Source organism: Triturus cristatus, chromosome 5_1, assembly GCF_964204655.1.
Source record: "Triturus cristatus chromosome 5_1, aTriCri1.1, whole genome shotgun sequence".
NCBI classification, from domain to species: Eukaryota; Metazoa; Chordata; class Amphibia; order Caudata; family Salamandridae; genus Triturus; species Triturus cristatus.
Window position 1 is genome coordinate 26755504 of NC_140587.1, and position 16817 is coordinate 26772320.

General features: G+C 42.1%; 1 protein-coding gene across 8 annotated transcripts in view; it reads right to left on the reverse strand.

Annotated features, from left to right (window-relative positions):
* LOC146829991 (uncharacterized) overlaps positions 1 to 16817 on the reverse strand; it is a 328887-nt gene that overhangs the window by 42794 nt on the left and 269276 nt on the right. For all 8 annotated transcript variants that reach the window (XM_085604233.1, XM_085604235.1, XM_085604231.1 and 5 more), the window contains 2 exons: positions 13462 to 13602; positions 2531 to 2671 (listed from right to left, as the gene is read on the reverse strand). In XM_085604233.1, coding sequence (XP_085460359.1) covers positions 2531 to 2671; positions 13462 to 13602 — 282 coding nt within the window. The remainder of the gene's footprint in view (positions 1 to 2530; positions 2672 to 13461; positions 13603 to 16817) is intronic.

Sequence of the window (16817 nt, forward strand, 5' to 3'; positions counted from 1 at the left end):
TGGTGTTAGTTGAGACCTTGATGGTGTTTTTGTGGACGATGGTGATTCCTACTCCGGCCCTGTTGGTGCGGTCTCTGCGGGTGATCTTGTACCCGACTGGGATGGCTATGGTGATGTCTGGTGAGGAGGTTTTGTTCATCCAAGTTTCGGTCAGAAAGGCGACGTCCGGTGATGTGGTGTTGAGTAGGTCCCAGAGTTCGACGGCGTGTTTGTGTGCGGGTCCGCAAATCGGCTGCCATATTTGGGGAAGTGGAGAGGGAGGAGCAGCTGGGAGGCGAGGGATGGGTGTGATGTTTGTGCGCGGAGGGGGCGGGGCCGCAGGGGAGGCAGCGGCGGGGACAGAGGACAGGAGAACGGCGCGGGACACAGAGGAGCAAAAGAGGTACAAAATCAAAGGGCACAGAGGAGCAAAAGGGGTACAAAATCAAGGGGCACAGAAGAGCAAAATGGGTACAAAATCAAAGGGGAATAGAGGCACAAAAGTCAGCACAGGGGTACAAAGAACGGAGGGGGGGCAGGGGGCACAGACAACTACAGGCACAAAGCAACAGGCAGCAAGCTATAACGAACCTCAGGCCACCACTGGCCACCAGGGATGAGGCGCAGGTGGAAGCCTGTGGGTGGTGGAGGGCCTTGAATACACCGGCAGCAGTGACAGCGGGGGTGCAGGTGGAGCTGCAGCGGGGGGGGGGGGTAAGCTACCTTCCCGAAGCTGTGGTTTAGGTTCAGGAATGGTAGATGTGAATAACTATGATTGCTGTTCTGGTCAGAGATATTTTTTTAGCAGAAATCAAAGGGCAAATACAATGGCTCAGTTTTTAGACACTTTAGGACAGATTTGCAAAGGGCTTGCGTTGCCCTTGAGTCAGACAAGGTGATGCAATGCAACACAAGCCTGTAAGTGGGATTTAGTAGGCCATGCATTTTGCTGCTTTAAGTTATCTTTTAACAGTGAGGTGTTTCGTAGGTGGAGTGTGGGTGTTCGAACACAAGCACCCATAGATACTCGCACATTTGCACATTTACATAAAGTGTTAAACCTGGGAATCCATCAAAATAGCATGCAGCTGAGGCTTAACAACATGAAATGCATGCATTTCTCCTCATGACTTTCTTTTGCAGTGTGATGCACTCGGCATTAAACATTGAAAAATGACAATGACTTTAAAGATTGGTTTTGCAGAGAAAAGTGTCCCTTCATGAAGAGAAACATTCCTTACTGTAAGGCAGACACCCTTGCCTTGTAAGAAAGCCTTAGCTAAAGCAAGGCATGAAAAAGTGCAGAAAAAGACATAGGCAGCAGAAATGCACCATATAGTTGGAAATATGGCACACTATTTATGGCACTATATAAAGTAATGTAGCAAGTATGTTGCCTTGTTGCTTTGCGTGACATGTATGTAAATCTGGACTTTTGATTCTGTCAGTGAAAGAAGCCAGACATTACTTAATTTTATAATGTATTTCTCACCTGTTTAAAATGGTATTATTAAAGACTTGGACTCCATGGGGCATAACTACAAAGACATGTTAGAGCACGTAAAGTACTTCTTCTCAGTTATACTTTCATTCATGTCCTACTACATTGGTCTGAAAACACTCAAGATGGGAATAAAAATGAATATTCACTCTATATTTGTATACAGAACCTAAAAATGGAATGAATTATGCCCTATTTTCAATTTCATTAACCGGGAGCTGGAATGATTTGGACCTAAAACCAAACCACTTAAAAGTAAGTAAAAACATACTCTTTAGTACTAAGTCCTATATACATATATGCTTTTGGTAAATGACTAGTTATGAACAGGATCATCTTTTTTTAGTTACATGTGTAACATCAGGCAAGACAATTTATGTTTTAGAGACAACTATCATATTGTTTTTTCTTTAGTCTCCATATTGTCTGCTCCATGATTGCCAGGAATTTTGCTAGCACCATCGTCCAGACTGCATCCCTAAACACTTATTATTATGACAAACCAAGCTGTAATTAACTTTAAATTCTAATAAAAATAACTGTGGAGATATTTTTTTAAATAAACATACACCCTATAATGAACCTGAAGTTAATATTTGTTCTGCTACCCTTTTACACTGTCACTAGAGGGAGCATCTAGCTACGGCTATTTGCCACAAGTCCTACTCTTTCGGGGATCCCAAAACTGTCACTGTCAGAAATAATCATATTTCGATATACAGTCTCACTAAGGCAGGTAGCTTTAGCCATAACTAGTTGTCCCCATGAAACAATCACATTTGTGATCTGAGACTCAAAAAACTTTTAAAGAAGCCTATAGAGGTGATACCAACACAGAAATATTCAAAGTCAAACTTTCCTGTACCACATTGATAGTATGGTGGAGGACATTGTGTCAGTAGTTTCTTATATGGATTTGGCATGTACTCCAGAAAGAGGGTCCTTGACTGTCCAACTCTGTTCAATCCTTTCATATTGGAAAATAGCCTCAACTGTATAACTGTGATCTGGAAATTGAAAATACAGACATCCTTCTTCTTAGCACATTACCGTTCGGCTGGAGAGGGCTGAAGCACCAGAAGGTTTCCGTTTTTCTGTCTTGTTAGCAGCAGCCTTTTTCATTGCACCTCTCTTTGGTGATTCCTCCAAAGCCACAATTGACTCTTGATTTTGGTTCAATGGCACATTCATCTGAGGAAAACAAGTTTGATAGCTTTTACTAAAAAAAGTCATTTAGCAATGGCAGGTTCAGAAAATAAAACTGCAGATTGTCTATCAAAATCAATGGGATCGTATGTATATTATTCATAACCCAATTGAGATATCCTGGTATGCTTCAGAGATTAAGTAACAGATTATTAATCCATACTCCATCCCTGAACACTTCTTATTATGACATACCAATTTGTATATGCCTTTAAATTCCAATAAATATACTCTGCATTTTTTATGAACACAACCCCTTACTTGAACTAGAAGATATCTTTATTTGTTCTACCCTTTTGTTAAACAGCCTACATATATCTACACTGTCACTAGTGGAACAGCTAGTTATAGCTATTTACCACAAATCTCACTCTTATCCAAGATTATAATTGTCACCATCAAATCTATTTATATTTTGTGATGCAATCTCAATAAGGCAGATTCTTAAACCACTAATAGTTGTCATCATGAAACAATCACATTTGTGACCTGAGACTGAACAAACTTTAAAGAAGCCGGTAAAGGTGATACCAGCTCCTAAATTCCTGTACTTCCTATAACACATAAATACTATGGTGGAGGGCAGTGTGTCAGTAGTTTTTTTATGTGGATTTGGCATGTACTCCCAAAAGAAGTGGACTTCTCGGTCCAACACTGATCAATACTTCGATTTTTCAAAGTAGCCGCAACTGTTAACAAAAAACAGAAGTTAAAAACACAAGCGTCCTTCTTCTTAGCACCCTACTGTCTTGCTGGAAATGGCTGGAGCAACAGACGGTTTACGGTTTGCTGTCTTCACAGCAGAAGCCTTTTTCATTGCACCTCTCTTTGATGATTCCTCCATAGCCACAATTGACTCTTGATTTTGGTTCAATGGCACATTTGTCTGTAGAAAACCCATTTGATAACTTTTACTAAAAGAGACATTTTGTAATTACAGGTTCATAAATAAAACTGCAGATTGTCTATCAAAATCCACAAGGTTGTATACATAGTATTCATGACCGAATTGTAGATCAGTGCCACACTTCAGAGATTAAGTACCAGATGATTGACCCACCATTGTGGGGAATTTTCCTTCTCTGCCAAGATGAAGTTGGAATCTAAATCAAATGTAAAGTTGTCGCTGCAGCAGTAGCTGTTTCTTCATCTAAGCAGATGTAAGCACCATTGGACAAAGACACTTCAATGGAAAATCCACAAATACCCTCATCTGCCAGTGGATTTTCTTTGCTAGAGAAATTTCCATCTCAAAGTGTGGACACTTGAGGTGCACTCTCAAAGTGGGAGTACACTGCCAATGACTACATGTCTACTCTGCCTAATGTGCTGGGTAAAGTAGACTATAAAAGTGTTAACTGAAAGTCCAAACCCCTGTGCGCAGCAGACTGCAACAGTAATGACTCCAACAGACATAGTGGCAGATCCATCACTCACATCAGGCGCCGAATATGTGACCACTTTTAGCATAATGTCCTCAATAATGACAATATGGGTGGAGCAGCTGGAGTATTCTATGTGGTGGAATATTAGCCATAAAAAGCCCCCCAAACTGACTATGCAACAAGACATCCATACCAGTAATCAACCATTTTCTGGCAGATATTATTTCATTTCCTTCTCCAAATGAGACCAAAAGTCTATTGCATAAGTGTAATCATGGCTTGCTTTCGAAATCTGTGAAAAGTACTTTTTAAATTGGAAAAATACTTTACAGTGATATGATGAGCTTACCAGTGCCACAATGATTGGCAGAAAAGTGAGATGAACTGCTCGGGGCAATGTGTACTGGATTAAGTATATATCATATTCAGAGGCACTCGTCACATCATATTTTAAGAATGTTGTTCATATCCCACTAAACAAAAATTGCACAGCTGTTTTATTTAAACCTTACTTTCTTTAGGATTTTACCAAATTCAAATTATCTTTCTCCTTGTAAAGACATTGTTGAAATGTGCTATCTTCACAATATTTACTTCGAGCCACCTGAAAAAGTTGTTTTGGGGCTTTTGCGTGAGAGCATCATGGCAGACAATGCTTGGTTAGTCAAATGCCATTTATGGAAGTATGATCTTTCACGTATCCTATCACACGACAGCTTCAAAGCCCATTTAAAGTTAGAGTTTGATGTGGGAAAGAAACATTTAGCAGGAAAAGCTACGTTCCTGCAACTGTGGTTTTGGTTCAGGAAAGGTAGATGGGAATCACTACAGCTGTTGTTTAAGTCCTAGATATTTTTAAAGTAGAAATCATGGACAGATCCAAAGGCTCAGCTTCTGGACAGATTGACAAAAGGCTTGTGTTGCCCTTGAGTCAAACAAGGAGATGCAAGGCAACACACGCCTGTAAGTGGGATTTGCTGCCTTGTGTTATCTTGTGGCAGGGAGGCGTTCCATAGATGTAGTGTGGGTGTTGGAAATGATATACTCATAGGTTTTGGTGTATCCTCAAATTTACATAGAGTGTTAAACCTGGGAAAGCACTGAAATAGTAAGCAACCCAGGCTTATCAACAAGAAATAAATGTATTTATCTTCGTGACATCCCTTTCCTATGTGTGATGTACCCAGCATTACACATACAAAAAAAAACAATGCCTGTAAATATTGGCTTTCCTCTGGAAGGTATCCCTTCATGCAGAAAAACATTACATACTGTAATGTTCATTGGTTCCAGGCAGCACACGGTGCGCAAAAAAATAGGCAGCAGAACTGCACCATATCTTTGTAAACATGGCGCATTATTGATGCTTCTATATAACGGAATGCAGCCAGTAGGTTTCCTTGCTGCACAGCGTTACATGTTTGTAAATCTGGACATTTGGTTCTGTCAGTTAAATAATCCATACTTATTATCTAATTCTCAAATGTGTTTCTCCCTGTTTAAAAATTGTAATATTAAAGATGCAGACTCTATGGGACTTCATTACAAAGACTTGTTAGAATAAGTAAAGTAGTACTTCTCTGGTACTGTTTTGTACATGCCCTTTTACAATAAACCCAAAACACTCAAGACAGGAATACAAATGAAATATTTACTCTATATTTGTATAAAAAAAACTAAAAATAAAATTAATTCTGCCTTTTTACAATTTCTTTATCAGGGAGGTGAACTATTTCGGCCTGACAACAAACACATGTAAAAGTATCTATAAATGTACTCTTTGGTACTACGTCCTATACACATTAATGGTTTTGTGAATGGGCCCCACTTGCTTTATGTTTGAGTCATTAACTGATATGAATATGTATGTCCTCATATTTAGAACTTCATAGTAAATGGCTATTGCTAACGTGTATAAAACAAGGAACTGGTTCACGTGCAGAGACTGTAACATAAGTAATGTAACATGACGACCTGCAGTTTTGGGTCAGGTTTAGTAAATGTATACGGATAGCTGATGGGGAAAGAGTTCCTAAGCCTTCAGAAATGGGCTGTCAGAAAATGATTTATTCTTTTGCACAAACCATAGTAGTTAACATGATATTTTGTTCAAATAGGTACACAATTGTGACAATGTGCATTTAGGTTCCCAATATTTTTAGTGATGCTCTACATTTATTATATTTTAGTAGTGTATTAATTCTTAGGATTTTGCTTTTCTGTACCTAATTTTTAAAAGTTGTAAAAAACTTTACAAATAAGTTTGATTTAACAATCAGCTACTAGTAAACAGCAGCAGTCTTCTTTTCATTAAGTGTGGGAGACAACTGCACACAAGACACATTCGGAAGCTATCATCCTATGTATTTATTGCTTGCTTCACCGTTTTAAAATGTGAAGACTGTGGGGTTCACTGTAGAGCTGTGATTAACAACCCCTTAACAGCAACTCATTTAGAAATTGTTCTGTAACTAGACAGTGATGGCTACTACTATTTATAGAAGGTAATCTGGTGTCGCTAGTATTTCATAAAGATTTGCAAATGGGAATTAAGTAAATCAAACAAAGTTATGTACGTTTATAGTCCAATGATATAACTCCTGTCAAAGTTATGTACTTTTATAGTCCAATGATATAACTCCTGTCAAATGTCCCATGCAGGCCCATTGTCGTTTTCTCTATGTTAGCAAGAGCATGTTTTAGACTGCTCTGTGCTTTACATGTTACTATACAAACATATTTTGCATTGTTTCTACATTGTACATTCACACAGAACCTACAGCTGTTTTGTGTTCTGCTCTTTCCTAGGGATTTAGTCTTCACACCGTAGACACGTTCAAATCAAACAACAATGCCGCTTGTTATTCTGTTCTGCACAGGCCCTTCCACCTATACGAAACAAGCAAATGCAGCTGTTGTTTGGGAACACGTACTTTTGACATATAGGTGTGACAAGATTGGCAACAATACAATTGGAGAGGTTCTTTCAAGGGAAGAGATCACAACTACACCTGAGATGTAGAACGTGCATCTCTGCATCCTAAGGTATGGGTCGGATGCTAACTCACAGAGATCTTCCGATCCATAATCACTGTAGTTCTGTAGAAGAGGAGGGGAATTAGGCTACTCTGTCTTACAGAATGACAGCTCCTTTTATGATTTATGGATTACTTACAATGCTGATCGTATTTGTGTGCCTATTGTGCCATGTATAATGCATACTAAAGCGGGATAGATATAAAATAAACATTTTTTACTTTTCTTTTGCCTCTGTAAGAGCTTATTATGGACAAGTATGAGTGTGTGTGCAAAAGAGTGTGTCCTTTCAATGCCATCAATGAGAGAGTCAGAAGTGCTGTGTCCTGGAGTATCTAATCGCTTGTTCCTCTGTAGGTGAGTTGATGGGCAAGTCAGACACTATAGCTAGTCATTCCCGGGCTAATGGGTGCTAGGGTGGAAGGATGACTCAGGTCCTACCTACTAAGGTAGTGTGAGCTCAGGCATAGTTCTGTGACTCCACAGAATCCGTGCAATACTCCCTTATGAATGAATTGTAAATGTTAACACACACCCATTGATATTTAGATCACAGAAACTGTCACAGTCATTATTCTTGTTGACTGTAGCCATTGATAGAGCTGATGAAACTGTAGATATATAAGTAACAGTGTGGTGCACAGAGGTCCTGCCATGTATTAGTAAAAAACATGTGTATTTTATAATTGGAAAGAGGTTCAAACAAGGCATGGCTATTCTATGGCCTAAATGTTAACAAAGTCTTTTTTTCTCCTCATTTAGTATCACAATCTATGCATTAGTCATGGAAGCTGGAATTATGTGCAAATCAAGGTCGAGTTCATGCAGCAGCCTCAGCCAAACTATGCAGCAGGAGCAGGCAAATTGTACAATATGATACAAATCATTTCCAGCATTATTTCATTATATTGAAATATGTATACACTTTTATACTACTTGGGCAACAGTATCACCTAATTTGCACCAGCTTAACACAGTATGAAAGCATTTCACAGCTGTGGACTACGAGTAATGCTTTCTTTCAGTATCTTTTAATCCATTTGAGCTAGATGCAAATTGAGCAGGGACTTTTATTCATATATATTCAGGTAAAATATTGCAGCAATAGAACTGAATATTTTCAGTTCCATGACTGTAGTCGAATGACTCACCATTCAAAGCCGTGAAGTCCTATACTCTTTGGAGCAGCCATGGATCCAAGGATCTCAAAGGTGTGTTCCACTGTACTGTGACATTTACTGCTTCCCCTCTTTTCTATCATTTGGAGGTTTTACAAATAAAACATGGATTTTTTCCTCCAGATAAAAAACATGAATAACTTAAAAATGCAATTCTGAGATTGACAACGGATGTAACTTACTTTTAACTGTAACATAATCTGAAACAGCTCCACTTTATAGGGGAACCAGACTTTTGTGACTTGTCTAGTCATAATAAACAAATACAGTACATTTCAAACAGTTGACCAACATTTACCAAGCTGCTGTGATGTGTTGTTTGAATGTTTTAATAGAGCTGAATCAGAGGATGTATGCTATTAGTTTTATGGATTGTGCTAACAGAGAAATCAAGAGCCAGAAATTATATAATTATTAGCAGGTTCATATTTTTTGAGCTACTGGTGTACCAGTAGGCAAGACAATTTGTGTTAGACAAACTATCATAACAAGTTTGTTCTCTAGTTCTTTAGTTTTCACAATGTCTGCCACTTGGATGTTATAGACCTTTGCTGGCACCATCCAGACTGCACCCCTAAACACAACTTATTATAACATACCTGTGAGACGTAGGCCTGGTGTATGCTGTCCACTAGTTATAGTGGGCACCTTGCACCAGTCCAAACAAGCCCTTATTGATGATAGGTTAAAGACAAACTTTATTGAAAGCTATCCTAGTGGTAGCTATGGAGAGCAGCCTTCAGGCTAAGTCTTGAAGAAATGTAAAGCAGCTTGTTTTACCAGTCTATAATCTCTTCAGTGGCTAAATGAAAGGAGACCACACCAGGTATATATATAAAATATATGTATTCATTACTAAACACCCCCCCTCTAGTCTCTTTATGAGGCTAGAGGCAAAAGCACCTAAGTTACACTTCAACTATTATAGTAAATTAGCACAATATACGATAGGCCCTAGGGGAAAGCCAAACCATATACTACGAAAGTGGCATAAGAACCACGACTTGACTAGACACAAGGCCTAGAGCCTGAGGAATCGCTGAGACCCCAAGGAACCACCCAAGGTAGTGACACAGGGGACCCATGGAGGACGTGTGCAGTGTGAGAACACAGCCGCGAGCTCCCTTTAGCTTCTATGGGGAAAGTCGCGGTTAGAATTTTAACATTTAAGGACAATTAGGAGTGGACTAGGAACAAACCCTTTTGAAATTAGATGGTTCTAGGGCCAACACCCAAGGGAGCACCGGAGTACTCGTGTTACCTCACCCAGGGAAGCCGGGTGCATAGGTGTCAAATGGTGTTGGGTCGTGTCGTCGTTTTTAATGGCAGCTTGTTGAAGATGGCTGCTGCTGGGAAGACGAGAAGTGTCCGAAAGGGATCCAAGCCTGGATCGATGATGTGAAGAAACTGAAAGCAGAGGGGACAGAGTCTGGGTCACTTGCCAGTGATCAGGGGCACGATAGACGAATGCCCACCGATGTTGGGTACTTCAGGTGAGAAGAGGGAAAGATTGACTCTTCAGCCACGAGGACCAAGAGGTGTTGTGGACAACCAGGAGTGGGATTCAAGCTGTCCCATGAAGGATGTCGAGTGTTGCAGTGACGGTGTCCGGATTGGACACAACAAGCCTTGGCAAAAGCAACCCATGCAGGAAGAGAAAAGATGCTTTTGTGCGGACCAGCAAGGGCCTGGGGACTCCCCAAGCGATGGAGAGTCAGCACACATGTGGAGCAATCAGGGAAGCCCAATTGAAGCAAGAGTTGTCTTCACAGGGACCCACCAGTCGACAGACCAGAGATCGCAAAGGAGCCTTGAGCGAACACACAAAGGGCGTGCTCACAGAACACTTGTGGAGTGTAGGCCAGCAATTTTCGGTGGAAAAGGTGCTCATGGTCTGGGCTACAACTAACCTAATGCACAGCCTCAAAGGATGTTGAGAAGCTGATGCACTTGCAAATGTGCACAGTGTCCAGGGGTTCTGGTTCCACGGTATCCACAAGGGCTACGGATCTCAGCTTTTCTGGGGACTCGGGTCAGCCTCTGGTAAGTCTGAAAACCCACATCCTGAGCTGCAAAGTCTTCAGCGTCTGGCAGGAGCTTCAGAGAGGCAGACCGGTCAGATGCGTCTTTGGTGCCTGACAAGCAGGGGAGTAACTCCTTTACTCCAAGGGAGATTCTTCAGTCATCTAGTCGTGTAGATCGTCGACGTGCCGTTTCTGTAGCAGAGTTTCATCCAGGTGTAATCTAAAGTCCTGTAGTCTGGGGTTCCTTCTTTATACCCAAAGAAGGGGCTGGACTAACTCTGGGGACCCACCTATGGGAGGGTTTGGAAAGAGGGGTGGCTATACCCATTTTCTTTGTCCAGTTTTGTTCCAGAGCAGGGGCTGGTAGCCCCTGCAACCGGTTTGTACTGTTCTATGCACAGGGACACCAATTGTGCCCCCAATGCAGGACTTCAAAGCATTCTTGGAGTGCACCCACCCAGCCCCAATCCACTAAGGCCTATCTGGGAGGTGGTAACACCTCCCTGTGACAGGAAACCTATTGTCCAGGACTCCCCTGCCAGAGTTTCAGTCAGCAGCAGGAGGCCAGACCCGTGTCTGTGCTGGCTGCATCCATTATGTGATGCCACGGCTCTGTTAGCTGGTATCTGGTATACCGCTGCTGTCATGTCTCTCCCTCTAGAAGGCTGGGATCATACTCCCACACTAGTTACTAGTGTGAGGGTATGATTCCAAGGTGTTTGACACCAAACACAACATGTTTCCGTGCAGCCAGTCCAAAGTTAGCAATTACCGTTTGGTTATAATGCACTTAAGAGTATATGGTCAGGCTGCATCACAGACATCCCCGGAGAAGAGATTCCGAAGGCTGCAGAGGGGCTCTGCTCATGCATGGGCACCGTCTCACACAAAACCAAGCACCCTGCCGTCAGGATTGATAAGGCCTGCCATAGGGGTGACTAATAGGTGAGATATAGCGAACCTATATCTCAGTAAGGGGTGCATGCACCACCTTACCCAGGCTGCAGTAGCAGACCTGTGGTGTAATTTCATGCAGGAAAAGAAAAGATGCTTTTGTGCGGACCAGCAAGGGCCTGGAGACTCCCCAAGCGATGGAGAGTCAGCGCACATGTGGAGCAATCAGGGAAGCCCAATTGAAGCAAGAGTTGTCTTCACGGGGACCCACCAGTCGACAGACCAGAGATCGCAAAGGAGCCTTGAGCGAACACACAAAGGGTGTGCTCACGGAACACTTGTGGAGTGTAGGCCAGCAATTTTCGGTGGAAAAGGTGCTCATGGTCTGGGATACAACTAACCTAATGCACAGCCTCAAAGGATGTTGAGAAGCTGATGCACTTGCAAATGTGCACAGTGTCCAGGGGTTCTGGTTCCATGGTATCCACAAGGGCTACGGATATCAGCTTTTCTGGGGACTCGGGTCAGCCTCTGGTAAGTCTGAAAACCCACCTCCTGAGCTGCAAAGTCTTCAGCGTCTGGCAGGAGCTTCGGAGATGCAGACCGGTCAGATGCGTCTTTGGTGCCTGACAAGCAGGGGAGTAACTCCTTTACTCCAAGGGAGACTCTTCAGTCATCTAGTCGTGTAGATCGTCGACGTGCCGGGATTTCTGTAGCAGAGTTTCATCCAGGTGTAATCTAAAGTCCTGTAGTCTGGGGTTCCTTCTTTATACGCAAAGAAGGGGCTGGACTAACTCTGGGGACCCACCTATGGGAGGGTTTGGAAAGAGGGGTGGCTACACCCATTTTCTTTGTCCAGTTTTGTTCCAGAGCAGGGGCTGGTAGCCCCTGCAACCGGTTTGTACTGTTCTATGCACAGGGACACCAATTGTGCCCCCAATGCAGGACTTCAAAGCATTCTTGGAGTGCACCCACCCAGCCCCAATCCACTAAGGCCTATCTGGGAGGTGGTAACACCTCCGTGTGACAGGAAACCTATTGTCCAGGCCTCCCCTGCCAGAGTTTCAGTCAGCAGCAGGAGGCCAGACCCGTGTCTGTGCTGGCTGCATCCATTATGTGATGCCAGGGCTCTGTTAGCTGGTATCTGGTATACCGCTGCTGTCATGTCTCTCCCTCTAGAAGGCTGGGATCATACTCCCACACTAGTTACTAGTGTGGGGGTATGATTCCAAGGTGTTTGACACCAAACACAACATGTTTCCGTGCAGCCAGTCCAAAGTTAGCAATTACCGTTTGGTTATAATGCACTTAAGAGTATATGGTCAGACTGCATCACAGACATCCCCGGAGAAGAGATTCCGAAGGCTGCAGAGGGGCTCTGCTCATGCATGGGCACCGTCTCACACAAAACCAAGCACCCTGCCTTCAGGATTGATAAGGCCTGCCATAGGGGTGACTAATAGGTGAGATATAGCGAACCTATATCTCAGTAAGGGGTGCATGCACCACCTTACCCAGGCTGCAGTAGCAGACCTGTGGTGTAATTTTGGAGGGCTTCCCAGGGGTGGCATAATACATGCTGAAGCCCCTGGTAGGCCTCTGGGGTACCTATGCCCTGGGTGCATAGCATACCATATACTAGGGACTTACAAGGGCACCTCAGAATACAATCTGTTGTTTACCTAAGGTACTAGGAATCCATTTAGCGAGGAAGCAGCTAGTCTGGGGTCCTGAATAGCAGGGCCCCAGCCAGACTAAAGTCGAAAAACAGTGTTACATTAGCAAAAAGTGGGGGTAACCATAGGAAGCAGATCCTACTCTCCTACAATAGGTATTTGTGTATGCCTTTAAATTCTAATTAAAACAAATGTGCTGATTTTTTTATGAAAAGTAACGCTTTTTTCAGGGCCCAAAACTGTCACTGTCAAAAATATTTATATTTCGATATACCACCTCAATAAGGCAGGTAACTTTAGCCATAACTAGTTGTCAACATGAAACAATCACATTTGTGATCTGAGTTTTAAAAAACCTTCAAAGATGCCTATGGAGGAGATACCAACACAGTTGTATTCAAAGTCAAACTTGGTGGACGACATTGTGTCAGTGGTATCATATGTGGATTTGGCATGTACTCCAGAAAGGGGGGAGGGCCTTCACTGTCTCAACTCAATTCTTTGATATTTTAAAATAGTTTCAACTGTTCAACCACAAACCAGAAATTGAAATCACAGACATCCTTCTTCTTAGCATCTTACTGTTTGACTGGAGAGGACTGAAGCACCGGATGGTTTACGGTTTGCTGTCTTCGTAGCAGCAGCCTTTTTCATTGCTCCTCCTTTTTGCAATTCCTCCATTGCTACACTTGTCTCTCGATTTTTGTTCAATGGCACATTTGTCTAAAGAAAACACATTCGATAACTTTTACTAAAAAACTGCATTTTCAATGATAGGTTCCGATGTGTAGTTCCTATAAAACCTATATAGGATCTGCATGATTAGACAACATACACTGTAGGATTGGTGTCAGATTGATTCTAGACAATGTTAGCCTGTACACCAGCTACCTTTTACCATTGAGAGAATAGTTCTAGGCAACATTCGAACATGACAACCCTGATTTCTCAGGGCTGTGAAAACAGTGTAATACTTTTTGCTAAGTCACTCGTGCTCACTTCATCTCAAAGAGATACACAGATTAAACTATATGGATGATTTTTTAATAAGCATTTATCGAACAGTCGTCATTGTAGTATAAAATAGGTGTGCAGAAACAACCACTAAACAGAAACATATATAAATAATTAGACGCAGTAGGAAATGAAAGGATGGTAGATATCTACCAATATGCTAAAATCATGAATACAGGCAGGTATGTAAAATACATGACAACAAAATGCGTACTCCTACGATGCGGTGCGGTCTTAACTAGATGTACCTAAGTGTACCTAGCATGTGTGTAGGTGCTAAGTCAAGATTCCCTCTAGGATAAAGTTAACCCCATTACCTGAAGTGAGAGACTGTGGGTCCCCATCTTGGTCTCGAGTTGGACACCCCGCAAGGGATGTTAGACCACAGCGAGCTGGAGTATCTGCATGCAGGAGCCTCAGCATCTCATGTCAGTGTGTAGGCATGGAAGTCCTTTTTCTCCTCTGACAATCTCAGCAAGATGTGATGTTTATATACTCAAAAAGTGTCCTCAGGCGTTCTACCTTGATGGGCCTTTGCCAACCTTAGGATGAAGTTGGGAATGTACTTTATATAGGTATTATGCAGGAGATGGTAGTCCTTTTGACTTTCCAAGAATCCTCATGCTTGTATGATGCTTTAACCAGGGAAAGTCCTGTGTTCTATGTGCAGTGTCGTTTTTAGGTAAAAGGTCAGTCCCCAAGAACCGTAATGAGTGTAGTGTAGGGGAGAATATAGCTGAAAGGTAAGGATGTTACCTGTGCCTATATTGGGGTACCTATATGGAATATAACAGTTCGTATACAGACTGCAGATTGTCTATCAAAATCCATGCGTTTGTGTATATTTTTCATAACCCTATTGTAGATATGTGGTCATACTTCAGAGGAAACTAATAGACAATTGATCCACCATTGTGGTTCATTTTCCTTTCATGCCTAGGCAGAGTTGGAATCTCCATCAAATGTAGAGTGTTTGCTGCAGCAAGAGCTGTTTCTCCACCCAGGTGGATGTAAGCACCATAAAAAAGACACGTCAATGGAATATCCGCAAATGCCCTCCTCTGCCAGTGGATTTTCTTCGCGATTGGAATTTCCATCTCAAAGTGTGGACACTTAAGATGCACCTGCAAGTAGGTTTACACTGCCAATGACTGCATTTCTACTCTGCCTAACATGCTGGGTGAAGTGCACTATGCTAATCATTAGGTGAAAGTCCACTCCCTTTGTGCAGCAGACTGCACAGGAATAACTTCAACAGATGTAGTGGCAGATCCATGACTTACATCGGACAACCAATATGCAACTACATTCAGCATTATTTCCTCCACAATGACGCCTGCAATAGAGCATCTGGAGTATTTCATGTGGTGCAATATCAGCCATCTGCAGCACCAGAAATTGTCCATGCAACAAGAGGTAAATGGGGAAAATCAACCCTTCCATGGCAGATTTTATTTACTTACCTTCTCCAAAACAAACCAAGAGTCTGTTACATAAGTGTAATCATATTTTGCGTTAAACATCTGCGATAAGTACAACTCGGTTTGAAAACATTCTTTAAAAGTAATATGCTGAGGAATTCAGTGCCACAATAAATTGCAGAAATGTGAGATGAGCTGTTCCAGGCAAATTGTGGTGGGTTAAATATATCTCATATTCAGGGGCACTCATCACTTTACGTTTTATGCTTATTGCTGAATCCCACAAAGCACAATTGAACAGCTGTTTTATTACCTCCCTATTTTCTATAAAAGTTTACCATATTCAAATTATCTTTCTCTTGGAAAAGATATTGCTGACATTTGCTATCTTATCAATATTAACTTGAGGTCATCTGACACATTTTTTGGGGGATTTTGTCTTAGATCACTGCGACATACAATGCGTGTTTAGTTAAATGCTATTTATGAAATCATGACATTTGACGTATTGTATCATACAGCAGCTTCAAAGCTCAATTACCATTGAAATTTGATGTGAAAAAGCAACATTTTGCAGACAAAGCTACCCTCCTGAAGCTATGGTTTAGGTTCAGGAATGGTAGATGTGAATCACTGTGATTGTTGTTCTGGTCTGAGATATTTTTATAGCAGAAATCAAAGGGCAAATAGAAGGGCTCAGTTTTTAGACACTTTGGGACAGATTTGCAAAGGGCTTGCGTTGCCCTTGAGTCAAACAAGGTGATGCAAGGCAACACAAACCTGTAAGTGGGATTTAGTAAGCCACGCATTTTGCTACTTTATGTAATATTTTGTCAGTGAGGTGTTCTGTAGATGGAGTGTGGGTGTTCGAACACCAACACCCATAGATACTCGCACATTCTCACGTTTCCATGGAGTGTTAAACCTGGGAATGCCTCAACATAGCATGCAGCTGAGGCTTAACAAAAATAAATGCATGTATTTGTATTTGTATTTGTATTTTTAACTTGTAGAGCGCCTTATCACCCCGGGGTCTCTAAGCGCTTAGCAGACGAGTGAGTACTGGCAGGAAGAAAAACCGACTAGATGTTACCCCATGCCTCTTGAAAGAGCACAGTTTTTAGCTCTTTCCTAAAAGGCAGGAGTCTGGTTTCTTTGCGCAGATTTTCAGGCAGTTGGTTCCAAGCTTTGGGCATTATGTGGGAAAATGTCCGACCACCGATGGTGGATCGTTTGATCCTAGGGCAGATCAATAGGGCGGCGTTGGCTGAGCGTAGGTTCCTGTTAGGAGCATATGGGACAAGGCGTTTTTTGATGTATTTTGGGGCTTGCCCATATAAGGCTTTCTGCGTAATGCATAGGCCCTTGAACTTGGCTCGTTGATTCACTGGCAACCAGTGTAGCTCCCGGAGGAGGGGGGTGGCCGGTGTCCTTCTTGGTTTATTATATATAAGTCTGGCCGCGTCATTCATGACGATCTGGAGTCTCTTGGTGAGTTTTTTC